Consider the following 27,212-nt stretch of genomic DNA (forward strand, 5'->3'; position numbering starts at 1 on the left):
CTACTCGTCGTCAAAGATTTCGTAGCAGTTCTGAAGAATCGTGTCAACGACCTTGATCTGCCATCCCGCATCGGCAATGCTGGTCTTCGGGTCGGTGCCCATGACGGTGGGGCCAAAGATGACGGCAAGGTTATGCGAGTTCATGCGGTTGACGTGTGAGTTGTCCATGACACGGTGTAGGTGAAGCGTCAGGGAGCGCAGGGTGGCGTAGTTGGGATCGGGGAGGCTGTTGATGATGGCGTGGAGCGAGTCACGGCGGACAATGTCGTCGTCGTGTTCTGGAAAATGTGGGTTAGTTGCGACACGCAAAAAAAGGGCGGAAACTTACTGGCTGCGTCAATCAACTCGCTGTGGTGCTCCATGGTGAGCAGCGGGTCAGGTAGGTCACGGAGGAACTGCTTCAACAGGCCCGTAACACTATTGACGTCGTGGTAAAAGTTCTCCGGGTTCCTGAAATCAAGCGCAGGGTTGCTTGATTCGGTGTCGAACATGGTCTTCAGTTTGTTGATGTGCGTCAACGAGCCAGACTGGCGGTAGATGCCCTCGACACCAAGTCCGTAGAGGTCCACTGCCTGGATACACTGATAGACGACCATAGGCACGGGGAGGCCGTCCCGCTCATATAGACGGGACAAGCTTAGTCCGAAAACGGGCTTCGCAGGATTGGGCGGCGGTGCGGAAGCGCCGCCGGCGAGAGGAGGGGATTGTCTGCTGTAAGCCTGATACTTGACAGCTCCGGGCGGCGGCCCTTGCGCAGGGTGCTGCTGCAAGGGGTTGTTCGGCTGCCGTTGTTGAAGTTGCTGGGGTTGCAGGGGTTGGCTTTGGGGCGAAGGCGCTCGTTGCTGCTGCTCCGGAGGAGGCGATTGGTCTCGCGAGGTCTGGAAGGGTAGGGCTCCGAGCTGCGGCGGGCCTTGGGAGGTGATGGTGCTGCCGCCACCGTTATATCTAGACTGCAGAACGCCAGAGTTGCGATTCGCCTGGAATTGCTGGTGTTGGCTGGGCTGCTGGTTCAGCATATTGGTACTGAAGCTGCGACCATGTTGCTGAGGCTGAGGCGCGGCCTGTTGCTGAGACGAAGGACGCTGTTGTTGAGCTGCTGGCATGCTAGGCGGGGCAAAGTTGGAAGGAGACTCTGCAGGCTGCTGGAAATTGTTTGGCCTAGGAGGAGGAGGCATTTGCTGCTGCTGCTGCTGCTGCTGCTGTTGTTGTTGCTGTTGCTGCTGCTGTTGATGCTGTTGCTCCCTCTGCCCGGCTGGCAGCCCGCCGAACTGACCTCCAGGTGTCGCCTGCGGAATGTGTGAAACCGAAGCATTCGGTTGGTGGCCCATGGCTGGATGGCGAGCCGTAGCTAAGATGGGGTTCTTCTCGTACTTGATATCGTTATTGGGGGGTAGTTTCGAGTAGTGCGAGCAGAGGACGTCGTTAAGGTCCTTGTCATTATCAATGGCCATCACAGCCTCACGAAGGCTACGCGGTCCTCCGGAACCTTGCCCCTTGAGCGGGCTGATGCTTAAGCCGTTGCTCAAAAGAAGCTTCTCACTAAAAGATGCTGTGACTGTGTTAGTTCTCCTGTGATAACTGTGCGAGACGCATCACCTCTTACCAAATTTCTGCATCTGAAGCGCCAAAGCAGCATCTGTATCCCTGACTAAATCTTGTAACGCAGAAATGGCTTCCGGTCGTGTCCTAGCGATCAGCTCGGCCTTTTCGCTTTGCAATGTCTGGACCTTGGCCTGGTAGTCCTGGTCGGCGGCTTGAGCCTTTCGCAAAAGGTCCTCCTCGTGCTGAGGACCCGATTTGGCCTTCAGACTGAACATCTTGCCGCTGTTCCTGCTTGTGTCGCCGGTGCGCGCGCGGTCGTATTCCTCCGCGAGACTGTCGTACTTGGCCTTGGACTTGCGCATAGCAGCCTCCAGCTCTGCCACGCGATGCTCAGCAGCTAAGCCGTTCGCCTTCCACCCTTTCCTGCTGCGCTCGGCCATGGCGGCAAGCTCAATGAGGTCGTCGTGCATCTGGTGTAGTGAGACGGCGAACTGAAAGCCGTTCTCAGCCATGCGCTCATGGACATACATCATCTCGGTATAGGCCTGGGCGAAGGTGCCCTGCTTGTGATCGGGCTGGTGCATGGTCTCCTGGCTCATGCGGGACAGCTTCTTGAGGGAGGACGCATGGGATTCCTCGGCGTTCGATCTCTTCTTCAGGAAGAGGGCGAATTCCTGGCGCGTGATGCGTTAGCCGGTGTAACTAGGTCGCGAAAGAGCCGGTATCGGTTACCTTTGCGGACGCGATGCTCGCCTTGAGCTGGTTCAACATGGTCGACACACCGATCTGTGATGCTGTAAGTAACTGAGGTGTGGAGACGTCGCACAGGGCTTCCTTACGTCGGATGACAGCACTTCTTGCACCTGGCGCAAGACTTCTGGGTTGGGCCCTGGGGCAGCTACGTCGGGAGCGGCGGAGGCGGCATCGTTTGCTGCGGCAGGCGCGGGGGCGCCATTCTGAGAGGAAGGCGCGGTATCTGTGTTTCCTAACGACATGCTGTTCGTCCTGTCGCGCTGGTCTTCGTTGTGGGAGGGGAGGTTGTCGTCGGAGGGGGAGCGGAGGTCGGCCATTTTGAGAGATCGGGGTCGTAAAGCAACTCGGCGCAACTAGGAGGAGCGGTTGACACGAGATTCGGTGCTCCAGTGGCGACAGCGGGAAGCGTGGCTCGGGGCGAATTGGACAAGGACAGTCCCAGGACAGAGATGGTTTCGAGCCTTGGGCGTCTGAGCTATTCTGTGTCTCTGTCTTGGCCGTCGCTGGAGAGACAGACTCCCGGGCGTTGGCTCCTTGGGAATCTGATCAGGTGGAGAGACAAGGGGTGAAACGGAGGAGATTCATGCGAGAGGCAAGCTCGATGACGGGTTCGGGGAAGGATGGGTCGTCCAATGTGACGATGTCTACGGGGAAGTGCTGGGTATCGCGTGGGAAGAAATGTGGCCTTGGATGCTGGGCGGGAGAGACGGTCGTGGTGGTGGTGGTACTGGAAGTACACTACTGGTGGTGTGCTGTACATCCAGCTGCGGCGACCGGGGAGCACGGAGAGCGGAATAACGTGGGACGAGGGACGTGGACGAGGGGGGGTGGGCGACCGCTAAGCAAAGCAAACTGGGGCGACGGGGGGGTTAGGTTGGGTGGGTGGGTTGGACGAGGATACGTCAGGGCCCAGCGACATTCATTTGGTTAGGTTTGTTGTTAACACGCGTGAGTAAGGCAAGGGGAAAACAGAAATCGAGGGGAAAAAAAGAACGAGAGTTGATCTGGAAGCAAGATGGAATTCGCAATAGAATGTCTTGCTTTTTTGGACGAAACGGAACAAGGCTACTGTGCCTTAAACTTAGCGCACCCAAAGTTCTGAGGTTAGGGAGCGGGAGGAGAAGCTGGAGGAACCATCAGCAGGAGCCAAGCCGGGGGCCGGGAGGGCGACAGCAGCAGCCTGTACGTAGTGTACGTAGTGTACGTGGTAGGTAGGGTTTCTGTCGCACGGGCTTGCAGACTTGGGATGCAGGCTGCAGCAGCACGAATTATTTAGGTACTATGGTGGTTGCAGGTAATTATTATGTAGCCGTAACAAACTGCAGCTGCTGTTGGGTAACGATGATGCACTACCGTCGCATTTATTCGGCAGATGCAAACAGAAAAGGGAGAAAAAAAAAAAGCAAATAATGCGAGGGAAATCGCAAAATAGACACAGATAAACAAACATATACTACTTGTTGGAGACTTATAACTGGGTGGTTTGCGACGCGCGGATACAGAGACAGAAAAAGAGGCTAAGCACCCCCCCTCCCTACGAATACTTACTGATATGCGCCGCAGCAGATGCAACGCAACCCTGACACGTAAGATGGCAATGGCAAAAACTCTGTTTAGTCAGTTGATATGCTGAAGCAAACTTGTATAGCAGCAACGCAATACTTCAAACTCCAGATCAATGCCTTTGTGCTATGAACAGACAACCCCGAAAGACGGAAATACAAAGGTTAATCAGATCTGAACTCCCGGGCCCACGGCATATTGTCATCGCCCTCATTTCTCAAAATGTCTCCCATCGACCCATTCATCTCTCCACTCTCCAGGCTAAAACGAAAGACATAATTAGAGCGACCCTCATCCACCACAATAAAAAAAAAAACCACAGACCTTGCACCACTCACTGACGTTTACGGGTGCGTAGTCCCCTTCGAGCCTAAGCCCCACTGTAGTTAAGAGCAGATAGCACAGCCACCGCTGAACAACATACATACCAGTTTAAAGGTAATCCTTACCAGGGCATTACTAGATACGGTCACCCACAAAAGACACTCGCCAACGTGGCATGCCATAGTTGCCAGATCCAGGTCGCTGTTTTTCCAAATCGGGGCATCCTGACGACGGACAGACCTGAAGCCGCCGCCGCACACATCGCTACCGCACGGAACGAGACACGGACAGGCGATGTTGCAACGAGCCCGAACTCAAAGCTTCCACTTTCAACATAACCCCCAAGTTACGGCATCCCATCAGCCATTGCGAGAAATGCCCTTGTCCCAATTCCAAAGGAAAAACTGCCGTTCGCAACGTGCCACTATTTTGTTCCCAGAGAGCAACTCGATGAATACCACAACACCGCAAGGCCACCACCAAACCCCTCCGTGTGGACCACTTCCTGGGTTGTGCCTGTTTCGACATCTCGTATTCAGGCTTTGAGTTGATGCTTGCCTCCTATCCAATCAACTCAAAAGTCCCATGGTTGATTGACTCTATTCCCGCTTAGTCCCTGCCAACACCTCAACCCCCTTTGCAGTTCCACATCCACGAAAGGGGGCTATTCTTCTCGAGACATTTGCAGTGCTACTCAACCACATGATGCAAGCTGCCGTGAACGCCGCCAGGGGGTCAACAGTACTATAAATCACACCGCATCTGGGAGGCTCCGGCGGTCCCTCATCCCGTCATCCCAAAACCGTCCCCTCGTCGTCGATCTTGGTTCATGTGTCTCATGACACACGGCCCCCTTGCCCCAGAAATCCGGCAAAGCTTCAAGCTGATCACCCTCGGCTTCGCTGCATCACCATCACCTACAGACCGCTGCAATTCCTCACAACCGGAAACTACTCCGTCCCGATGCAAGCCCTCCTGGCTCCTGCGCCTGGATCTTAAATTGCGTTCTCTCTACTCGACTATGCTGCCTGCCCTCATACGCTTCACGTGCCATCCCAAAACTCCTTAGCTCGCAAGTCCCGTTCAAATGGACCGTAGCTAATATTTTCAAGGAGGGGGAGGCGCCAATGCTATTACAATAGAATGACAAGTCACGGACCACGGGTGGCTTTGGGGGAGGCTAAAACGAGAACCGAGATCCGAACCAAAATAGTAGGGATGCGGGAGCTTCTCTAACCTTATTACCCCTGTTTTGGCCCCGGAATCCATTATCTTCAGTTGGCGATATGGCCCAGATCATGGAAGCTTCTTACGATAGTATCCTTACTCTACACACTGCGCACATCTTTACCGCCGTCTTTGGGGAGATGGGGTTCATGTGACCATGCCTATATGCGCATAGGATACACTTCAGACGTCAGCTAATGCGGGACCCCCCCTCTCTCACCCTCCCTCTCACCCTCATGGATGGCGACGCGACATCAGCCAAATACTCAACTCACATATCACAGGATCACAGACCCCAAGCGCTCATCATCGAGACATAATCCACTTCATGCTGATCATGACAGCCCGTCAGCGTTTCACGTCTCGTCCTTCGTCTAAAGCTTCAAGGAAGTATATAACACGCGATCTACAGGATGGGACAGTCGATCATGACTCTGAACAATAAACAGCTTCTTGCCGTGACTTTTTTTGACATATCTCTAACGCATCGCGCGTGGCCATCCAAGCATGCCACTGGTCCCCGTAGCGGCTTTCTTATACCAGCCACTCGGAGAATTCTACCGATCCACAACCGTAAGCTCGTATGCCGTAGCATATCGAGGTCGGCACAATGTGCCTTCTAGCCTTAGCCTAGCCTCCTCAAAGATGGCTTTCAAACCGCAAACCTTAACAAGTCCTCCTAAACCTACCACCCGTGATCGTCACATCCCCACAGCCGTAGCAGGGCTCAGAAGAACACCAAGTCCAGGTGTCTCTTCTCCTCCGTGTACCTCTCCTTGAACTCTTTGCGCGTCAGCCACCTCGCAAGCGGCATCATCGTGTCCTTCATGTCCATGATGCCGCGCTTCTTCTGGTCGATGTGCGACGCATCCACGACGATGCGCTGGACCTTCTCCAGTGACAGCGCGCCGTTGTCCGCCAGCTCCATGAGCCTCGCCGGCGTGCCTACGGCAATACCCGTCCGCGTGCCCTGCAGGAACTTGACCTGCTCCTCAACCTTCATGTGTTTTGCGAACTGCAGAGTGCAAAGTTAGAAATTTTGCAACAGGGTTAAGGGGTTGGTTGCACGAGATGATGCGAAAAAAAACCAAAACCAGGCCAACTCACCAGCTTCGCGACGGTGCTTTTCTTCGTCTGGAATCCTCTCACGGCCCTCACAATGTCCGCCGCCCTCAGACCCGCACCGGCAACGATGATGGTGTGCGGCGCGCCCTTCTTCTCTGGCGCCGTGGGCAGCTTCTCCGGCTTCTCGGCGAACTTTTCCAGGAACTCGGGAAGCTTGTTCAGCGACCTGGGCTCAGACCACGACGTGGTGTCCTTGATGGCGTTGGCTGTGTATCTGTTAGCTAGGCCACTTTTTTTTTTTTTTTTTTCCCTTGCTTCATCTTTCACTACTTCGCCATTTCGAGAGATGTGCGTATGAGAGGAAAGTGAGAGAGAGGTAGTGACACTCACCTGAGATGGACAGATCAGACAGTTCAACGGGACTCAGGTCCGTCGCAAATCGCGTGAGCTTCTGCGCGGTGTAGTCTGCCAGAAGCTGGTTGTCCATGACGGCGAAGGACTCGTTGATGCCGAGTTCCTCGTTGAGCAGCGTCTCGTCGACTTGGTAGGCCGACTTCTTCTTCTTCTTGCGGCCCTCGCCGTCCTGGTCGGGCGCCGCTCTCTTTTTCGGGTTGGACATGTTGATGAATCGCACTGGTAAATCCTTCTTCCCAAAATGTGATGCGGTAGTGTTATTTTCAAGTTAAGGGCGGTGCTTGAAGATTTTTGTATGAGGTCGTCAGTCGGTGAAGATGTTGTAAGAGACTGAAGGCGTCGCCGCTGAGAAGGAAAATTTCAGCCCGTCGGAGAAAACTCTGGTTTCGCACTGTAGAGCGCGGCGGGACCACTCTGCCGGGGCCTGGACGGCGAATAACACCGCTAGACCTGACCGCTGCGAGGTGCACAGTGCGGGGTCGCTTCTAGCTAAAGCGGCCGGTGACACGGCAACTAGGCCTGCCATCGGCGCCGGAGCCATTCTGAGGTGTTCCTCCAAGGCTGCTTTGCCACGACTTGCAACAGCCATTCAGTAGTAGCCATGAGTGAAATTTATTGCAAGAATGATTCGCTGAAACTGCCATCCCATGATGGGTAGTATGGAAACTGCCAAAACATAATACATCGGCACATATGTCAAGTTGGCTTTACCTTACACCGACGGGACTGTGTGCATCTATCCAAGGACAAAGATACTGCAACCAGTAAACTGACAGATAACATCCATGTAACATCATTTCACTGCAACAGGCCCTTTCCGCACTCGATAGATCTTATCAACCGAGAATGCCCATCACTGATCGTCATTGTGCCTTGGCAAACTGCCGTACCTACATCTTCACAGACCGGAGCCATACCTGGCGATCAGCAACGACCACCACCAGCACCAAACAATACAATCCATCAAGTATCAGTACATTCAATCGTCGGAACATAAACCACATCTGCAATGCAACCACCTCAGCGCCATGCATCAAACTCCCATTATACCAGACGCACCAGTCCACCGAATCCCTCCGGCTCGAACGTTGCTCACCCACCACCACCGCCCGGAACCGCATTCCCCACCAGGCCGCCGAACAGGCCGCGCACCCAGGGGTCCCCTCCACACCCGTCCGCCGTTGAGACCCCCACATAAATTTTGTCTCCCTCCCCTTATCCCCCCACACCGACTCAGATAAGAGATTTTTTTGCTAGACTGCAGCCCGTCCCTGGGGCAGCATTTTTCCAAAATATTTTTGTTAGCGGTTCCCTTTCTGCTTCTTGACCGCGTCTTTTGCTCCACTACTCTTTGGCAATTTGCGATTGATACAACTTTCAATCCCCAAAAATCTCTTCCCTATCTTTAATTTACTCCCCCCTCCCCTACGGAAGACAACGACGAAAGCCCAGACGACAATGGCCTCCGCCGAACTCTCCTCCAAGAAGCGCAAGCGCGCCGAGGCCGCCGCGGCGGACGACACCGCAGTGACATCCAAGAAGTCCAAGTCAGACAAGAAGGAGAAGAAGGAGAAGAAGTCCAAGTCCAAAGACTCCGAGCCCGAGGCCGCTGCCCCCGCGGACGAATTCATCGCCCTCGAGGAATCCAAGAAGGAGAAGAAGGAGCGCAAGCGCAAGGACAAGGAGGCCCGCAAGGCCGCCGCCGCCGAGACAGAAGAGGCCGCAGCAGACACATCGGCCATGGACATTGATCCTCCCCCGGCCGAGTCGAAGAAGGACAAGAAGAAGAGCAAGAAGTCCAAGACCGAAGAGCCTGAGCCCGCGGCTGAGGTGACGAAAGAGGACAAGAAGGAGAAGAAGAAGGAAAAGAAAGAAAAGAAGGAGAAGAAGGACAAGAAGGACGAAAAAGAGGCCGAGAAGAGCACCGCGACCGAGGACAAGGCCTCCAAGAAGTCCAAAAAGTCCAAGAAGGCCGAGGAGCCCGCCCCCGAACCCGCTGCCCAGGAGCCCGCCGAAGAGCCTGCCCCTGCCGAGGGCGGCAAGAGGGAGAAGTACATTGTCTTCGTCGGTGAGTCCTATCTCCCTCCCCGAATGGCCGTGTTAAGAGCCTCTGTCGACTGACCCAACCACCGCACAGGAAACCTCCCTTACACGGCCAACCAGAACTCCATCAAGGAGCACTTCGCCGCCTACAAGCCCACGGCCGTCCGCTGCTTGCACAAGGACGGAAACCCCAACGTCTGCCGCGGCATCGCCTTCCTTGAGTTCTCCAACGGCTCCAACATGCGCACTTGCCTCGACAAGATGCACCACACCGAGTTCGACGACGGCCTATCGCCTGCGCGTAGAATCAACCTGGAGCTCAGGTATGCCTCCCTTGCCAGAAACTCTTTTCCTCCTGTTTCGCCCAAAATTTGCGGTCTATTCGTTGTTGTAAACAGAAAGGGCTAACATGACTATCCAGCGCTGGCGGTGGCGGCAAGAGCAAGTTCAGGCGCGAAAAGATCAAGGAGCGCAACGTCCACCTCGACGAGAACCGCGCCAAGAGGCTGCAGAAGGAGGACGAGTACAAGAAGCAGAGAGCGTCCGAGGGCGGTAGCAACACCCAGCAAGACAGCATCCACCCCAGCCGCCTGGCTATGATGTACCAGTAGATTGGCGTATGATTTGTAAGAAAAAGCTATTTGGCCGTGGCGGGCCGGGCTCGAAACTCTTTACCCGCAAACGCAAACGAGCCGGGGAAACTTGGAAAACAGATTGGAATATATGGAGAGATGAAGGGGGGAGAAAACAATTCCACATGGCGCAGGTGTCGGTCCAAGGACCAACTCATATTGTTGCAACATCTACAAGGTCTCATTCTAGATACCCCAAGGCACTTGCAATAACAATCAATTCTCAAAGGCGAAGCTCATATTCCGTCCTGGCCCCAGTGTCTAGTTCCTCCGTGAAAAAAGATGTGTTTGTGAGAGTGTGTGTGCTATCTACAGAAAAGCTTGGGATATCCTTTGTGTTATGAGATGCAAAGTTTGCCTGCTACCAACGTTCCTCCCCACGACATTTGCAGTTCTCTGATTCGTCTCTTTCTTTGAAAAGACGAGACAGAAATGACAAAGAAAATAAAAAAAATATAAAGCCACGTTCATCCATCACACTACTGCACACGGATCCGCAAGACACCATCATAGTCCATGGCAAACGGGCAAACGGGCGGGCAAATGTGTAGTAGTCGGGGTCGTTGCCGTCTTCACAAGGTGTGCTTAGCTCGTCTGTCCTGTGGGGTTGGCTCTGAAAAGTATTGGTCGTTCCTCCTTAGATAAGCGCAAGGCACGGGGTCGAGCAACATGGTTGAGCCCTGATGGCTTGGTAGTCAAGTTTGGTTCGTGTAATCCACCTCGATACGCCGTTCCCAATGTTAACCCGCAACGCTCAAGATCAATCGACGTGTTCACAGAATGGTGCACTTGGACTTCTTCTTCTGCTGTGGGACAGGTCGGGGGTTCAGAACAGCACTGGAAGAAATTAGCTTGAGTCGACGTTTGTGCGCCACGGGTTACAGCTCTTACCGGATGGCCTCATCGAAAACACTCTTCAGATTTCTCTGCGTCAGGGCAGAGCACTCCAAGTACTTGTGTGCCTTGATCTCCTTGGCGCAGATCAGGGCTTGATCGTAAGACACGGGCTCCATGCGCTTTTGGCGAAGAGACTCGAGGGTGTTGGGGTCTTCTCTCAAATCCAGCTTGGTGCCGACGAGGATAATGGGGATGTTGGGCGCATGATGGTCAATTTCGGGGTACCACTACGCATTGTTAGTGCTGATGGCTATGCGGTGAGGCGCTGCAGGTCCTACCTTGGCCTTGACGTTGTCAAATGATGGCGGGCTGACGATGGAGAAGCAAATAAGGAAGACGTCGGTTTGGGGGTAGGAAAGGGGTCGCAGTCTGTCGTAATCCTCCTGACCAGCAGTATCCCACAGTCCCAGGCTAATTGGCTTTCCATCGACCATCACACTCGCGGAATAGTTGTCGAACCTGCAGGCTGAAGGTTAGAGAGATGGCCATCAATCACTGGTTTAAATACTTACACAGTGGGAATGTACTCGCCGGGGAAGGCGTTCGTTGTGTAGGAAATGAGCAAGCATGTCTGCGAGGTTCATTAGTCTTGCGAGCCGAGGTGAGGCTATAGAAGGGGGGCCAGCTCACCTTTCCGACAGCACCGTCACCCGTCACGACGCACTACAATGATGTTTGTTAGCGTTGTGGTTCCTACTCAGCGTCTAGATGGCGATGATGGCGCTACACACCTTCAGCGACTGAACTCCTGGTTGAGCCATTTTGGTAGTATTTCTGAGAGGAAGATATAGTTCGATTCCACGACAGTGTTTAGCGCGAATAGAGTTCGCGAATTAAGGAAGACGGTGTCGAATTAGAAGCCGGTCCGATATGAGAGACGGCGAGGTCAAATGTGGCTGGTAAAAAGTTGCCAAAATGGAGGGACAGGGGAAAATGGTTGAATGTTTCTATGCAGCGACAGTCCTTCGAGGATGTTTGGTCCTAGAAGGTCGCAGTTATGGGGGGTGCGGTATAGGGTGGTCAGGTATAGTAAGGTGTGGGATGATACGATTCGGGCTGGCGACGAAAGTCGTGTCGAATAGGCCGAGCGGGAATGGATCCAGGTAGTAAAGGTATCGGTTTGTTCGAGAGCGTTCGGTTGGACGAGGTTGCTCTTGGGCGGTCGGTGGGAAAAGGTATGAGGTTGAGGTTGGTAGAGCAAAGCAAGGAGAGAAGCAAACTGCGCGGCAGTAGCAGAAGACAGTTGCGGAGTCTAAGCTCTGGTGGGTTCCTCGGGCTGCATAAAAAGTCGAGGTCAGAAATGTTTTGACACAGCGGAAGGGATTAGTGCCGCAGGAGGTGAAGCTGAAAGGGTGATAGCGGTACCCTGTATATCTAACCTTCTTCTCAGGCAAAGAAAGTGGGGATGGGGGCAATTGGGAAACCTGAGGGAAGGGAAGTGGAGGGGGTCGGGGTGGGCAGCGGTTTAGGTACAGTCGCAGCGCGGTAGGGTCGTCGTATGGTTTGGTGCTGCTTTGGTACAGGTGCTGGTACAGAGTAAGGTACTGTACCCTGTACTGGTACTGGTCAGGCAGAGGACCAGGCAGGCAGTGGAGGGAATGGATGGGCAGGCCAGGGGGGGAAGGGGGGGACGGGGGGTTGCTGGTGGTGGTGGTGGTGGTGGTTGCGGTAGTGGTGGTAGGAGGAAGCGTTGGACTGGCGAGACAGGAGAACGGACTGGAGAACTGACAAACCAGGGATGGGCACTGAGGAATACGATCAAATGGCCAGGAATGGCTTCTGCATCCGCACCGCTGATATCAGGCGAGGGTTTAAAAAGTTTGTTGGAAAATGCTTGAGGGAAGAAAGGTGATGGACAAAGAGGCGACAACGAAGCAGAAGGCAAGAGGCAAAGAGGTAGAGAGAGAGGGAGAGAGGCAGAAGCAGATAACGGATGCTTCGAGAGTGGATGGAAGGATGTCGGATGCAGCAACAGTGGTTAGAGAGGTCCGGCGCAGGTGCAGCAGTATTGGCAAGGTACAGAGAGGTAAAGGGTATGGGCGGCTGCAGGTGGGAGAGGTGAAAAAAAAAAAAAAAAAAGAACTACAAACACCATGTACTCTCAGGTAAAGGATGGCACGTACCAGTCGGTGGTCTACGATGAGATGCGATGCGATGCGATGCGCTGCAGTGTGGTGCGGTGCGAGCAGCAAGGAGCTCCTGGCTGCAACAGTTTCGGCGTCAACGCGCTTTATCCCAATAGGAACGGAGGGCGACAGCGGCGGTAAGAGGGGTTTCTTCAAGGACCAGACGGAAGCGTTGCAAATGTATACAAGTGCTGCTAGAAAGTATCTATCTGTATGTATATGCTAGTGGTGTATGTACCATGCCGATGCCAAAGGCAGGACCGGCAAGACGATGACGAGAACCAGCAGCGCTGACGACTGTTTGCTGCACAGCACTGATGATGCTGATGATGTTGCCCTGTCGGTGCTTGGGTACGTTAAAGTGGTTGGGGTTGATGAGACCTGGGACTAGAGGTTTAAGGACCGTGATTGTAAAGGAGCAGTGGCTCGATTGGGTTATGGGGATCCGACTGGCGGGCACGGCGCTCAGGGTACGTTTGTAGATGACGATTGTGGTTCCTGTGGATGTTTGGCGGTGGGCTGTGGAACCCCGTATGATTGCGGATATGGATGGATGGCACGAGGAACTCGTGTGAACTGGCCTACTTCTACTGCTGCACCACTACTACTGAAGCAGTGGTTGGCTTTACCGAGAGTTCTTCTCGAATGTCGCTGCTTTCTACCGATAACAGCTTTCGATTCGAGGCTTACCTTTTAGTGGAGAAGAGGACGAAGACGAGGAAGAAAAGAGGCAGGTTGGTGGTGGTCCGTGTTGTTGCTCCAGTAGTGGTTTTGACAGGCACCAGCAAGCCTTGGTATGGAGTGATGATAGGTACTTAGAGGTACGTACAAGTACAGAGAAACGTGTGTGAGTCTTGACAGCACTGGGCTGGCCCCTCCAGGCTGACGATGATGTTGATGATGCTGTAAGGAACCTAACCTTAGCTCGAATAGCGCCGGATATGATGAGGAGGGGCGGGGCACTACTGACGCCTGGCAGCCAGCCAACCAGCTAAACAACAAAGCTAGCAGCAAATCATGGCATGAAGCAGCATTCTTTTGGGTTCACTGGTTGGCATTGATTGCTGGTCCTCTGTCAAACAATCCCCTGTTGCCGCTGATTCTCAAAATGTATTCGAGCTCGAATCAGGCTCGACTTAGCCACCCAGCATCATTTGATTGGTCGCCAGTAACTACAGCTAACATTGGAATGGGCAAATAAACATGTATCACCAACAGACGAGGAACGTGATAGCCTTAGCACGGCGACTGTTTGGGCGGCCAGAATTCGATGATGATATTAGGTGCCGCTGGGACACACTAGTGGCATTGAGCAAAAAAGCCATCACGCCCACCAGCGGCGAAGCTCTCTTCCAATTTCTAGAAATCTAGAAATCTGTACTGCGAAGAGGAGGTGCTGTCCGATGAATGGGAGGAGCCCGAGAGATCTAACTCTGCTGTTCATCGGACCAAAAGAGCGTTCAACACTGGCGTCTCGCGTTCTGTTTCGCCGTTGGTGGCCTGTCGTGAGATTCGCTAACCATGCCCGGTGATGCAACTCGGCAGTGGTGTCACCCAAAGCTAGGTCCCTTGAGCCCAGGAACAGAACTTGAACAGGATGCAGATTGCTGACGCCATTAATGGTTGAACAAAGTATCTGGATGTAGCCCTTTCCATAGAATGCATTTTCCATCTCAGCAGGAACTATCCGTATGTGACAGCGTGTGGCGGCGATTGTCTTTTGCGCAAGAGGCCGTTGCCCTCCACCTCTCCTTCCAGCCAAGGAGCCCTGATCCCTGGAGAGCCCCCATCAATCTTCACTCCCGTTTGCTGCCAGTGGTCAATGGTCCGCCCACAAGAACCACTCAGCGGGGGCAGTTGCTCACTTGAATCGGGGGGGGGCCACCAGCGTTTCTGGCAAGGCACGGGAGAGGGGCCCTTTCCCTTGGTCGGTGTCTTTTCCTTCTTGCCCAAGGGACACTTTAACATGGACGGCAGGGAGGTCCAGGACCAGATAAGTGGGGATCTCTTACGAAGTGAGTATAGCGTCGGCCTGGCCATCGAACTGGGAGACTTTGCGAAACTTGCGAGGGGTTGGGCCCGATAACTGCCAATCGCGGCAACCGCACCTGAAAGATATTAGCACCGCGAACCTGCGTCCTCATCGTCAAACGTCTCTTGGATGTTCTCCCCCAGTCAGAAGACACCCAAGTTTCTAATGAGTCGGGTCCCTTTTGTTTCTTGTGAGTCTCCGTCGTCGTCGTCTCCTGTGACTTCAGTTCACCACCACCACCACCACTACCACCACCACTACAGAAACAGGCCTCGTCTCTTCTTTTCCGTCACTGGACATCTCTCTGAAAGTCTGTCTGCAAAAGATGGCAGAGGGCGTCTGTTCCGCCCCCCTCCCCTGCCCTCCTTCGCCGCCTGCCAGCTCGCCCCAGACTCTTGTGAGTTCAGGCGCCACTTGACGCACGTCTTGTTACAATTTTTTGCCTTCAATGGAACATCCGAGGAACGTTTTGAAGCTCCTTCTTTTCGCCTTCCACTCGTCTTCGCCATGCTCGTCTTCAAGGGATGCCCCCTTTCGCTGGCCACCCCTTTGCTCACTCACATCCATCCATCCACCCATCCACCTGTACAGCCGTTTTTCGTCTTTTGTTCGTCCTCATACCCGAAGCAAGAGCTCCGCAATAATGAGATTGACGAGCCCCAAGGCGGAAGGACGCCTGGTCTGATTTGCTGGGAAATGCAACGGCCCATGGCTTTATTGATTCCAACCGCCGGGCCTAACCCACATACCCGACCTCACCACATACTGCAGTAGGTATGGTACACGCCTCGACTCAAAATTCGCCTGCCGGGCACGGATATTGAGTCGATTCCATCGAGTATCCCGGTCGCCATCCCCTTCACGCCACCCCTTGCTCGTCGGCTTCCAAGTTATTCGTTGTCCAGATGTTGTCGCCGCTGTTCCGGCCATTCGCATCAGCCTCCTTCGGAGTCCATCCGGCTGGAAACAACCACACCTTACTGCTAACTTTTTCTGATCCCGTCTACCCGTCCTGTCTGTTCCTTGCCCGACAACTCCTGTCAAGTCGAAAGAAACACTGGTCAGATCATCGGTTTGCTTGGCGGCAACATTTCCGGTTCGCTACAACAATTCCTCCTTTCCTCACCTCACCAAAAAAGGGGGGGCCTCCTGGTTTGTTCAAGTGTCTGTCATTGAACCTCAGGAATCAGCACGTGTGTTTCCACGAAACATGCAGAGGTCTCATCCGCTTCTCATCTTCGAACCGACCCAATTCGTTGCAAGCCGCACAGATCACCTTGTCACATGTAACCCCTACTTGTTTCCTTATGCGCCTGATTACGCACTACCGACGTTGTCGCATCACCATGGCCTGAATGATCGCTGTGCGGCATCGTTGGTCTTGCAGCTTCGCCAAGTTCATTATGTGCCGCATTCTATTTGGATGTTAAGACTTCACAATGCCGTCTTCACTTGACACGACATGGCTCTCGCTATCTGGTTTGGACTTGACAACGGTTGACATTTCATCCACCTGAATCCCAATTCCCTTCCAATTTTACACATGTAATTGGTGATGTGGACCAGCCATTAAGACAAAATTGCTCAATTGCCGTTTCTTTCATTCCCTGTCATCGCGAGTTGCACATACTGCGTCGCCACCTCTCTCACAATCTCTTCCTCGCTTACATACGTACGACCAAGCAGTTTCTCGCCCTCGGAGGCATCCGTCGGAATGCTTACTGTTGGCTGTACCCCATCTTCGTTGAAAACACCACTGACGAAAGCGTCGAGAAAATACTGCTTGGCCAACTTTCGTGCCTCTTCAAATACAATGTGTCTAGAAAGGAGGAATGATTGACCACCAGAAACAGACGGCGATAGTGCTGAAATATGCGCGTCCGCCACATCAGTAACAGATATGCAGCCAGTGTTGATGGTTGTGCTACTTTTCCTGCCCGTTAAGAGGCCGAGCAATACACTGTTGGATCCCTCCAAGAGAGACTTGGTTGTCTTGGCGAACTCCTCGTGGCCAAGGATCCACGCGGGCATTATTGAGATGAGGTCAAATGCTGGCTGGTGTTCTTTGATCCATATTTCGGATGCTTCAAGCGAAGCGGTCTTACTGGCGCTGTAGGCGTCTTCGTACGGGGCGGCCGGAGTCGGCAGCCGGGATTCTCCCGTGAACGCCGGCCGGTCTAGCCCTTCTCCCCGAAAGGCCGACCTCGGCATGACGGCTACAACGGAGCTTGTTACGACAATTCGCTTAACTGTATCAGCGGCATGAGCTGCCGCGCTCTCAAGCATGCCAACTACGCCTCTGACTGCTGGAGTTACAAATATCTCCTCGTCCGTTCCATGGCGACCGTTGGCACCAAGACCGTTGGGCCCGAATTTAGGCACAGGAGACGCGCAATGAATGATGTACTTTACATCCTTCACGGCATCGTCATAGGCACCGAGCGCCGCGATATCAGGTACAATGACCCATGAAAGTTGATTGTTCGACACCTGGAGGCTCTGTAGACTTGGCGCCGATAGGACTTTGTCAATGCCTGATTTGGACCTCACAGCACACCGGACGCGGTAGCCAGCTTTGAGGGCAGTGATCAATGTTTTGTAGCCAACGAAGCCGGTTGCACCGGTCAAGAGTATGAGGTCGCCGGACATGGTTGTATAAGCTGGTTTGAGGAACAATTGCAACAAGGTGAGCCGTGACGTTGCTAGGCACTGACAATTTACTCGCAGACCTGGTTGCTGCCTACACTTTTGTATTCGCAGCATCTTTTACCACCGATGTAGGAGCTCAAATCTTTCTTGGAAATTACCCATGACCGCCCAGCACCTAGCACAAGATTGGGAAAGACATGTATCTCCAACAGCCATGCCCAAGGAACTGCGGATATAGGCTAGGTCCGGTTGGCAGGTGTGTGCCATAACATGATGATTAATGCTGTGATTGCTTGATCCTAGTTGAGAAAGTCTCGAAGGAGTTTTTTCTTACAAATAAGCAATAGGCTGCCAAGTGATTCAGGCGCACTCCTCGGCCTCATGCCAATATAACGTTATGGCATTGGTAAGCAAAATCTCATGCAAGATGATGAGGGATGACAGCGACAGCATCCTAATTCCGTGATGTTTGAAATCGATGGCTTGGGGATGATCGGGTTTACGGCTAAGTCCGAGAACTATAGCTGCATCTCTTTTTCTGACTTGGTATCGTAAACATGGGCGATGATAAGAGAGCTAGCCACCAAGCGGGCGGTTGGTTAACAGCACGCATAGGATTCGGGCGTCAGACTAAGTCCAAGACTATCGACGGGGCTAGTAATCATGGCATAGCTCTGATCCTTCGCGAACCATAACCTACAATTCAAGATACCAAAATGATGTTTGTTGCCCGTTCTCTTAGTGTACGGCTGTGCCATGTTTGACATACCCGGCTGGTCCAGAAATCTAGCCCCCATCCAAATGTTTGACCACTGAGCTGTGGAGCCAACATCCCCGTTGAAGGGTCCGGAACGGAAGTGAAAAGACTACTTGGACTCGACTCAGCGCAGACTTCACTAGAATTCGTGCTCCGACGGACTTGAGAGCAGCCCAACATCTCGTGATCAAATATGGTTATGGTGGGTAGTCGAGAGTCCCGACGAGTCAGATACACACCCTCACTGTCGCAGTACAAATCCGCAATCACAAACTAATCTGCTGAAAAACGATCTTTCCACGATTGAGTTTTGATGTGTGCATGTCGTCTGTACGCCACTCCAACATCAACCTTAGTCATGGGTAAAGTTTCCGGCAACCCGGACAGTTGAAGCACCGGCGGAGGACAAAGAGGGTGCCGATGGTGGGGCCGGCTCATGGTCCGTGCACATATCCTTGCTTGTGTTTGACGAACTGCCAGGCGCGTCCAGCAGTCAAGCCAGTCGCGTCGTTCTTTCGCCGTGGGGAGGGGCATCACCATCAGCATCGCAACCCACTTCCCGACGACATTGCACACGAACACGGACTTTCGCATCCCATTTTCGTGGTATGTCGGATTGACTCAGATCCACGGCAACTCAAAATTGGCGCCGCAGCCGATGCGCCACCCTTCGCACACCCACACCTTCGAGACAAAGCTAGGTTCTCCGACGACGGACACATCATGTCCTTCAACACACCTACCAACGCCCGCGGCGGCGGGTTCCTCAGCGATAACGATGATCCCCTCTTCTCATCCGCGATAATGGATACCACGACCGGCGCCCTTGCCGCCGCGCGCACGCCCACCTCACGCCGTGCTCTGAGCATCGAACCCCCATCCAGCCGGCAAACCCTCCAGACGCCGTCCAACAGACCGAACCTCTTCCGCTCCTCCGTCCGCAGCTCGGCATACCGGGGCCCAGGGACGCCCGGGCTTCTTGCATCAGGTCGGCGCAGCCTGGCAGCTACACCACATGCCCGCGCCGCTTATCGCACGATAGACCAACGCCGTGCAGCGGCGCTCACCCCGGGCGGTAAGAAACGTAGAGAGAGCTTCCGCCCGAGGAGGGAGAGTCTGCACGATGTCTTGCGCGGGCTCAGCAGAGTAACGAAGCACACTACCAAGGTGATTTCGTCGTCCTCCTCGCCCAGCGACGTCGGCGTGACTGCGAGCTTGCCGATTCGCACGGCGGCGCCGGACAGGAGTCTCATGTACGACGAGGAGGACGACGAGCTTCCTATCGATAGGCCGAGGTTGTCGTTGCCGCTTGACATCGAGGATGACGATGACGATTTGGTCCCGCCTAGGTTGTCAGAGATGCACGACGAGAATGCGACGATAGAGTTTCCGCGCAGGGCGTACACGGATCAGCCGAGCAGAATGTCGATGGGGAGCGTGAGGTTGAGCGAGTATAGGAACTTTGGGGAGTTGGACGACGACGACGATGACGACGGGGTTGGGTTTGATCCTGGGTTCGACGTTGGGGCGCTTGATGACGAGGAGGGCAGAGACGCGGGGGATACGCTTGAGAGGTGAGTGAGAGGTATTTTTCGGGGTTGTTGTTTGGGAGTGAAGGGCTGACGATGGGCGACAGAATCGAGAATGCTGCGGAAAGACGAGATACGCTCCCCCCGGCGAGAGAGAGCGACTTCGGATTTCAGGTCCCCGTCGACGCGGACCAGACTACTTTCATGATGGCCGTGGAGGGACAGAGCTCGCCCGCGCGCCCACTGCCGGAGATGACGGATGAACAGCCGTCGATGAACATTGAACCGTTGCCTGGCGCAGATGACCAGAACCCGCCTCCTTTCGGGGACGACATGGGTTTCCAGGATCTCGGCCCGGCGTATGACCTGCGCAGTTCAAGTCCGGAGGATTACGGGGCTCCTGTAGATTTCACGGATGTTAATGGAGCAGACGCGGAGGCGACTGAGGAGGAGGGGGAGGAGGAGGAAAGGCCCGACGGGACGAGTGTGCATTTTGACCAGAGAGCGCGCAAGACGTTCAAGAAAGGTCTCAAGCTATCAAAATACGGCACCGAGTACCCTTCGCTACCGCCTGCAGTGGTGAAGAGGTTGGCGGGCACGTTTGCGCGGTCGAGCGGCATCACCAAGACGAAAATCAGCCCCGAGGTGCTGGTGGAAATCCAGCGGGCTTCGGATTGGTTTTTCGAGCAGCTGGGAGACGATCTTTCTGCGTACGCGAAGCACGCGAAGCGCAAGACGATTGATGAGAGTGACATGCTCACCCTCATGCGAAGGTACGTTTCTTCTTATCCCGTTCATGCATGAGGCCTTATTTTGGGTATCGAATTTTTTTTTTTCCCGTTTTCATTCTTTACAAATTGTACAGTAGGTGTGTGTGTCTAACCATTTTCTCTTTTTTACTCTTACAGACAACGCCAGACCAACTCGACGACCACCCCCTTTTCCCTGGCGCAGAGACATCTGCCCCGGGAGCTGCTGCAGGAGTTGAGAATGCCTAAACCGCTGCCGCCGGCGGAGCCGAGGAAGAAGCGCCGCGCGGCGAAAGGCGGCGAGGAGGAAGTGACCTGAGGTTACGTACGGTAGTCTCATTACGACTCGGTTTTGAGTCTATTGTGTCTACCAGTGCTTGTTCATACGCACCCGTCGCGAAACATCGGACGGGGGCTTCTTAACGACCATCCACAGCATGATTGAAGTAGCGAAGGCAAGGCCGTACCTATGATTGATGTCAGTTTATATCCATAATTTGGAACGAAGGAATGGCCTGCTGGGAAGAGCAGAAGGAAACATACCATGTGAAGATGTACTGGGCGTGGTTATTCCGCAGGTTCACCTCCGCGGCTCTGCCGATAGGGATACCCCTGGACTTGAGGTCCACGATGCGGAAGAATTCGTGCTCTGCGAACCGGCAACCCCCCATTAGCATCATGTACAAAAAACAGAAAGTAGAAAGATTGCAATATACCCATAGTAGCCTCGATCCAAACCGGTTGGCTTCCCGTGAGCTCCGCCATCTGGTGAACATCGGGGAAGAAAAACTCCCACCGGTCGGGCCTGTTGTCGGGCGTGAACATGTTCTTCTTCCACGGCTCTCTAAGCAGTCCCTCGACCGTCACCTCGCCCGTGGGCAAGCCGTACGGGCGTTTTCTCTGGTCTGCCATCTCCTTGCTGATCCACCCGCGATTCACCAGCACCGTCGTGCCGTCGCCCTCTCTCTCGAGCGGCGTAACGACCATGTAACCCTGCTCGCCCTCCCACATGCGCGGCCCGATCAGCATCTCCTGATCGTGGCGAAAACGGCCTGTGGCGTAGACGCGGCGGTAATCAAACTCCTTCACGGCCTCCGGGTCGATGCGCGGCGGAAGCGGCAGCGGATCACGGACGAGGCGGTCCTCGTACTTGGCGATGAGCTTGGTCTTCCAGTCCAGGCGCTGGACTTGCCATGTCCCCAAGATGAAAGCGGTAACGGGGATCAGGGCGAGGAGGATCAGACCGGGTCCGTGGCGACGGCCGGCGCGGACGAGGTCTGGGGGGTTGTCTACGATCGAGACGAAGTCGGGCGGCGGTTCGGAGGCCTGGCGCCGGGGGGTTGTGTGGAATGCGCGGACAGCCGGCGCCGCAACTTTAGAGACGGTTTGCGACGCTGTGCGGGTGGTGATCGGGACCGGGACGGGGCGTGCCATTGACTTCAAGCATGTTCGTGCCGTGCACATTGGAGCCCTGAAAAGGACTCGCGGTAACGGTGGCGGCATGGTTTGTTTGTGTTCTCAGCGCCTGGCTGGAGGACTGGTGGGTTGGTGGGAGTGGGTGAAGTTGAAGCTTTCGCGAGCTTGGGTGGAATGAGGTCAGGACTTTTGGTAGTACTTCTCGGTTTTTTGGCCGCCGATGGCACCCTGCACAGGGTACCTCCCACTCTGGGGGGCAAGCTGCAGCACGGGAGGTTCGGTGGGTGTTGGTGTGGCGTTCAATGTGGGGTTTTGCACCACGCTGTCTTTGGTTGGATTTGTCTAGTGTCACCCAGAAAGGGAGGACGGGACGACGACACCTGTCCCCTGTCATCACCAAGCTTGATAACCGTATCCTGCAAGCGCTATTGTGCGTCGCTGTTTGTTCGTCTTTGAAGTTTGGCAATCGGAGAAAAGTTGTTGAAACCACTCAAGTCTGTTTGTCTGCTACGATTACAAGCTTCTGAGGCCTATTTCACGGCCCTGGTTCCGCTGTCGTTTGATATCCACTGCCCGCTGACCTTATTCCACCGTGGTCCGATCTCAATTTGCAGCTTCAACCATCTCTTGTATAGCGACGCAGCGAGTATACTTTATAAGAAAGTACTCAAGTACTTGGCCATGTTCTTCACGGGAAGCTTACAAGAAGGCATTGCCTCAGCGCTGCAGCAAAATAAATGTGTCTTTTGTTTCGTGACAGGTAAGTTTTCTTGACTTGAGTTTGTCAGCACTGAAACTCACACGGCGCAGATGAGCAAGATGAAAGTCAACGTTGGGAGACCGAATACCTCACAGAAGACTCTGTAAGTGTCATTGAAACTTCCTGGAACCGAGACTAACATCTGGTAGATTGTAACGCTGCTCAATGATGAAGCCGTTGCTTTGCGGTTGAAGCAGGGTTCAGAAGAGGCCGGCTTTCTAGCAGCCATCTTTCCTCTGCCTAACACCCCAACCGTTGTTATCATCAAGAATGGTGATTTGAAGGAATACATCGTTAATGGCACCAACAAGGACGAGTTTGTCAGGCGCGTAACGACCGCCCTTCGCGGAGCCCAGGGTCAGCCTGCCGTGCCGCAATCTGTACCTGCTGCCACTTCCGCGCCGGCAGCTCAACCAACAGACGACCTGTACGGCGACGCCCCCAACAATGCTTCTCAAACTAACACAAGCAACTCCAGCTCCCGGGGCCCTGCCACGCCAACCCAAGAAGAAGTCAATGCGGCCGCCGTTCGTGACGTTCTCGCCGAACGCGCCGCCCGTCTTGAGGCTCAACGCCTTGAAAATGAGCGCAAAGCCAGGGAAGCACGTGCTGCGAGAGCGGCAACTGACGATTCTAAAGAGGCGGCTCAGACACGCAACCACAAAGAGGCGCTCAAGAAAGCCCGCCAGGAGGCTGCCGAGGAGAAAGCGCGCATCTTGAAGAAGATTGAGGATGATCGTGCTGAGCGACGAGCAAAGGCTGCTGAGCGCGCCGCACTGAGAGATCAGAATGCGTCGCCCAAGTTGGGAGAAGTGGCCGCTGCGTTGACGCGCTCTGAGTCGAGCTCGCTCGCACCATCCAGTTCTGCTGCGAGCGGCATGACGGCGCTTCAGGTGCGTTTGCTTGATGGCTCCACGATTCGCAATCGATTTCCCAGCAGCAAGACCTTGGGCGATGTGCGGAAGTGGGTCGACGAGGCAAGGACCGATGGAAACAAGGAGCCGTACCGGTTCAAGGTTGTGCTGGCGCCACAGCCCAGTAGACGAATCGACGATACCGAAGAGAGCAAGAATCTTGCGGATTTGGGCCTGTCGCCCTCGTCGACGCTTGTGCTGGCGCCTGTCGGGGCGCATGTCAGCGCTTATGAAGGGTCATCGTTTGGCAGCATGCTGGTCACGTTCCTGATGCTGCCGCTTTCACTACTGCAGTGGCTCTGGGGCTTGATCAGCGGTGCCTTCTCAGGCCTTGGAAGAGCCAGGAGCGAGGAGGGCGCCGCTGAACCGGTTACTGTGCGGGAGCAGCGCAAGGGGCGGTTTTCGCAGTTTGAGAATGCGGACGATCGGAGGGGGGATCATCAGCTTTACAACGGCAATTCGGTAAGTGATTCTGTCTTGCATCTCAGTGTTTTTGCTCTTTACTAATTATCACAGCTCAACTTTGAGCCAAGGCCAGACGAGAAGAAGGATGAGTAGTCAAGACAATAGAGAGTCACTTTTTCGAGTTAGAAGAGAGGCAACAGTAATTGGCGAGTGGGAATGTCATCTATTGTACACCGTAGGAGATGTAATATTTTTTTTCGAAAGCCCCCATCTCAAATGCTTCCGCTAATGCAAATGCCATGATGAATTCCGTGAAGCTTTGAGCCTTGAGCTACCACGCTTCTTGTTGATATTGTATTGTGTGTTTTTCCCCCCCATTCCCATGATATTAAGTACATATAACACCCGATCTTACTCGGAGAACGCCAAACTACCTAGCTGAGCCTATGCTAACCCTAAGGTAACCACAGGACACGCCGAGACAACGGCGGGAAAGCTTAGTATTGGCTGGCAGCGGCCTGGCAGGCCTTGAGCTGCTCGAGGTACCAGTTGCAAATCTGCATGTTGCCCTGGTGCTCGTCCATGCACTTGGTGAACTGCTGGGTGGCACCGGCACAGTTGTTGCCCCACTGCTGTGTCGTCTGGGACTCGGCGCCAGCGGCGATGGGAGAGTTGGATTGCGCCTGGGCGGGGGCGGGAGCCTCGGAGGAGCCGCCGCCGGAGAAGAGGCCACCGATGGCGTGGCCGATGGAGGAACCGATAGCGACACCGCTGTTGTCTTGTTAGCACATTCTTTTTTTTTTTTCTTATTATAGTCCATGTTCTCGTGCGCGAGCAAAACGGGACGCAGAGGACTGTCCCAAGCTCTGCAGGCTCGTGGAATGCGTGAATGGGCTATGGCTTACGCAGCAGTGCTGGCCATCTGGCCGAACAGACCAGGGCCCTGGGGGGCAGCAGCAGCAGGGGGAGCAGCGGCGGCAGGAGGAGCAGCAGCAGGAGCAGCGTGCTGTTGAGGGGGAGCAGCCATGGTGGTGGCCGGGCGAGCCTGGGTGGGCGCGGGCCTTGCGGCCGGGGCGGTAGGGCGGGAGGGAGCGGCGGCAGGGCGGCCGGAGGAACGTTGACGGGGCATTTTGAATGTGTTTGTGGTTGTCGTAAGACTAAAAAGCGTGAGGTTTCTCGTGGATGAGGGACGTGGTGAGAGAGGAACGTGTTTTTGTTTTTCTGGCGTGGATCGGGAGGGAAGCCTGCAGAAGTTGTTATGCGCCGGAACAGAAGAGTTGAGAGGTGTTTAGAGCTCGGCTTTTTTTGGGCTTTCGGCCGGGGTGGGTGGCAAGGTGTGACCAATCAGCTTGGGGCGAATTCGGCGTGGTCACTGGGTGTGGAGAAGGGTCTTTTCGGTTAGACAGATATATGTCAGGGGTAGAGAAAAGCATATCGTTAAAGAGGGGCTATTCCATGGATGCGAATGACTGTTTGATTGGTTTGTATGAGTGATTCGTTAAGCAATATTACCATGTCTATATGAGGGTATAACTTTTTGTTCCTGATGTACAAAGGCCTCGCCGCTTTGTCCCTGTATCGAATCCATGTTCTTTCCCCTTCTCTCTCCCTCTCGGCTCTAACCGAGGACGCTTAGTCGGGGCGCTCAAATCACATCCCTTTGCCCGTCTCGAAGCCAAGACAGATAACATACTATCTGTTTGCCGGTTTAGCTGCAAAGAAATGTGTTGTGTGCCACCTAAGCAAGCTGTCGCGATGGCGGCCCATATTCCAAAGGGCATAATGCAGCGATGCACAGCTGTGTCTTCTACTCGTTCGTCATACTCCAAAGTCTCCCAAGCAAGCGTTCTCAAGGCTTGTTCTTCCTGCCAGAGCTCTTCCTTCGTGAGTTCTTCTGCTTCTTCTCTGGGCCTGAGGAGCTGGCAGATGGCGAGTCGGGCGCTGGTCTCTTCGTCTTCTGCATAGAGTTGAGCAACGCCTTGGCACGCTCCTCGGCCAGCTTCTCCTCCAGTCTTTTCTTCAAAGCCTTGTCATCACCCTAAAATAATCAGTTTCCATCAACAACTCATGCTATATGTGGAACTTACCAAATCCGCCTTGAGAATCCGAGTCGCAGCCTCGGTGTTGACAGTCATTGTCCGCTGGGCGGGCGTCTGCGCCTCCTCAACTTGTTTAATTTTGCCAAAGTACTGTTGCACGCGCTTGAGTTCCGTCATGATGTTGTGGTCTTTAGCATCCACATTTTGTAGACGAAGTGAGGCTGCAGATGAAGTTAGCGTGATGGTCTTCGTAGATGTGCAAGGCTGTAAACTAACAGAAGAGGAGTGATTCAATGGCGTATGCAGTCAGAGCAAACATCTTAGCCTTATCAAGGAGAGGAAGCTCGTTAGACATTTCAGGCAGGTCGGAGATTAGGGGCTTAAGGGCATCCTCGAGGGAGTCGATGTGAACATCGAGCTTGTCGAGGTCTTGGGCCATGTCCTTCATCGCCATTTTGAAATCTTTATTTCTCGAGGCCGTATTTAATGAAAAGAAGTGTTTCGGAATGTAGTGTTTCTCACTCAAGTCAGGCACAACACGTTGTGGTGAGATACAGTTGATATGATACCCTGTAGTGCATGAGATGGACGTTGAAAATTCAGAAATCCGGTTGTCGAAAGATTTGCATGTATCTAACGAGGTGCTAGGATCGCTGCAAATTGGTGGGTACCCTGCCGGCCGGGATTCTACGGCTACCACGCGCCAAATTTTGAGAGGAATGTCCCCGTCATCCACTCTCAACGCCTCCTGCTTGCGACGAAGACCAACGTTCTTGAACGACGAATTGACTGCGTGCAATACCCGAACTCCTATTTAATTAATACGAAGCACCAAACTTGGGCGATTGAGCACATCTCATCGACTCATTACACTACCACCACCCTCACCCCGACGACAACTGCGCAGTAAATGCGCCGAACCCGATAACCTCATCCACCGTGGCAGTCACTCTGGCAAGCCTTCCGAGACCGCGCCTCTCTGCGCGGATACCAAAATCACAGTCAATATGGAGGACAGGTAGTGTTGGTACTGGCCGGGGCGCCATCAGATGTGTATCCGTGGACTCCTCGACGAGCGGTCTCGGTCAGGGGGCGCCGCCGCACGGCATCGCACCCGGAAAGGTGGCGCCTAACGAGATGGCGGCGACAGTCCCTGGTGCCTCGATATTAGGCCTTCCAAAGGAGAAGAAGCAAAAGTTCAACAGGGTATTGGGACTGCAGCCGGAGCAGAACGAGAAGGAGCTTTACGCCATCTTCAGAGCAGACTCGTTATCCCGATTCTATGTACCAGCCGTTATGATGGGACACAACTCGCCGCCACCTCCGTCTTCGCGTACAGTGCATATCTTGGGCCAGGATGAAAAGTCGAAGTTCCT

At 54.1% G+C, this 27,212-nt stretch overlaps 11 protein-coding genes across 11 annotated transcripts; 3 read left to right on the plus strand and 8 right to left on the minus strand.

Moving 5' to 3' along the window:
* Positions 1-2,612, minus strand: CTRU02_207669 (rho GTPase activator; the record flags this gene model as incomplete). Its single annotated transcript, XM_036727473.1, has 5 exons — positions 1-278; positions 329-1,549; positions 1,604-2,216; positions 2,275-2,328; positions 2,382-2,612. 5 exons carry the CDS (start codon positions 2,610-2,612, stop codon positions 1-3), a joined length of 2,397 nt encoding a protein of 798 aa, XP_036580839.1.
* Positions 2,613-6,136: 3,524 nt separating this feature from the next.
* CTRU02_207670 (uncharacterized protein) lies at positions 6,137-7,093 on the minus strand (the record flags this gene model as incomplete). The annotated part of the gene is made up of 3 exons (XM_070204939.1): positions 6,137-6,433; positions 6,517-6,740; positions 6,865-7,093. 3 exons carry the CDS (start codon positions 7,091-7,093, stop codon positions 6,137-6,139), a joined length of 750 nt encoding a protein of 249 aa, XP_070061472.1.
* A 1,253-nt stretch (positions 7,094-8,346) lies between these two features.
* CTRU02_207671 (RNA binding protein) lies at positions 8,347-9,542 on the plus strand (the record flags this gene model as incomplete). Its single annotated transcript, XM_036727470.1, has 3 exons — positions 8,347-8,956; positions 9,026-9,254; positions 9,353-9,542. The coding sequence occupies 3 exons, from the start codon at positions 8,347-8,349 to the stop codon at positions 9,540-9,542; spliced, it is 1,029 nt and encodes a 342-aa protein (XP_036580836.1).
* Positions 9,543-10,336: 794 nt separating this feature from the next.
* Positions 10,337-11,221, minus strand: CTRU02_207672 (Rho GTPase; the record flags this gene model as incomplete). The annotated part of the gene is made up of 6 exons (XM_036727469.1): positions 10,337-10,400; positions 10,455-10,687; positions 10,739-10,919; positions 10,973-11,031; positions 11,091-11,123; positions 11,192-11,221. 6 exons carry the CDS (start codon positions 11,219-11,221, stop codon positions 10,337-10,339), a joined length of 600 nt encoding a protein of 199 aa, XP_036580835.1.
* A 2,689-nt stretch (positions 11,222-13,910) lies between these two features.
* Positions 13,911-14,258, minus strand: CTRU02_207673 (uncharacterized protein; the record flags this gene model as incomplete). The annotated part of the gene is made up of 1 exon (XM_036727467.1): positions 13,911-14,258. The coding sequence occupies one exon, from the start codon at positions 14,256-14,258 to the stop codon at positions 13,911-13,913; it is 348 nt and encodes a 115-aa protein (XP_036580833.1).
* A 1,944-nt stretch (positions 14,259-16,202) lies between these two features.
* On the minus strand, positions 16,203-17,267 carry CTRU02_207674 (3-beta hydroxysteroid dehydrogenase; the record flags this gene model as incomplete). The annotated part of the gene is made up of 1 exon (XM_036727466.1): positions 16,203-17,267. One exon carries the CDS (start codon positions 17,265-17,267, stop codon positions 16,203-16,205), a length of 1,065 nt encoding a protein of 354 aa, XP_036580832.1.
* A 1,480-nt stretch (positions 17,268-18,747) lies between these two features.
* On the plus strand, positions 18,748-20,621 carry CTRU02_207675 (uncharacterized protein; the record flags this gene model as incomplete). Its single annotated transcript, XM_036727465.2, has 3 exons — positions 18,748-19,598; positions 19,661-20,326; positions 20,462-20,621. The coding sequence occupies 3 exons, from the start codon at positions 18,748-18,750 to the stop codon at positions 20,619-20,621; spliced, it is 1,677 nt and encodes a 558-aa protein (XP_036580831.2).
* A 48-nt stretch (positions 20,622-20,669) lies between these two features.
* Positions 20,670-21,805, minus strand: CTRU02_207676 (SURF1 family protein; the record flags this gene model as incomplete). Its single annotated transcript, XM_036727464.1, has 3 exons — positions 20,670-20,769; positions 20,846-20,951; positions 21,019-21,805. 3 exons carry the CDS (start codon positions 21,803-21,805, stop codon positions 20,670-20,672), a joined length of 993 nt encoding a protein of 330 aa, XP_036580830.1.
* A 594-nt stretch (positions 21,806-22,399) lies between these two features.
* Positions 22,400-23,950, plus strand: CTRU02_207677 (UBX domain-containing protein; the record flags this gene model as incomplete). The annotated part of the gene is made up of 4 exons (XM_036727462.1): positions 22,400-22,478; positions 22,529-22,581; positions 22,628-23,854; positions 23,909-23,950. 4 exons carry the CDS (start codon positions 22,400-22,402, stop codon positions 23,948-23,950), a joined length of 1,401 nt encoding a protein of 466 aa, XP_036580829.1.
* Positions 23,951-24,294: 344 nt separating this feature from the next.
* On the minus strand, positions 24,295-24,926 carry CTRU02_207678 (CHCH domain-containing protein; the record flags this gene model as incomplete). The annotated part of the gene is made up of 2 exons (XM_036727463.1): positions 24,295-24,568; positions 24,703-24,926. The coding sequence occupies 2 exons, from the start codon at positions 24,924-24,926 to the stop codon at positions 24,295-24,297; spliced, it is 498 nt and encodes a 165-aa protein (XP_036580828.1).
* A 720-nt stretch (positions 24,927-25,646) lies between these two features.
* On the minus strand, positions 25,647-26,290 carry CTRU02_207679 (Sas10/Utp3/C1D family protein; the record flags this gene model as incomplete). The annotated part of the gene is made up of 3 exons (XM_036727461.1): positions 25,647-25,835; positions 25,885-26,057; positions 26,113-26,290. 3 exons carry the CDS (start codon positions 26,288-26,290, stop codon positions 25,647-25,649), a joined length of 540 nt encoding a protein of 179 aa, XP_036580827.1.
* Between the last annotated feature and the right edge of the window lie 922 nt (positions 26,291-27,212).

The sequence above is a fragment of the Colletotrichum truncatum genome, assembly GCF_014235925.2.
Source record: "Colletotrichum truncatum strain CMES1059 chromosome Unknown Contig_0004, whole genome shotgun sequence".
Classification (NCBI taxonomy): domain Eukaryota; kingdom Fungi; phylum Ascomycota; class Sordariomycetes; order Glomerellales; family Glomerellaceae; genus Colletotrichum; species Colletotrichum truncatum.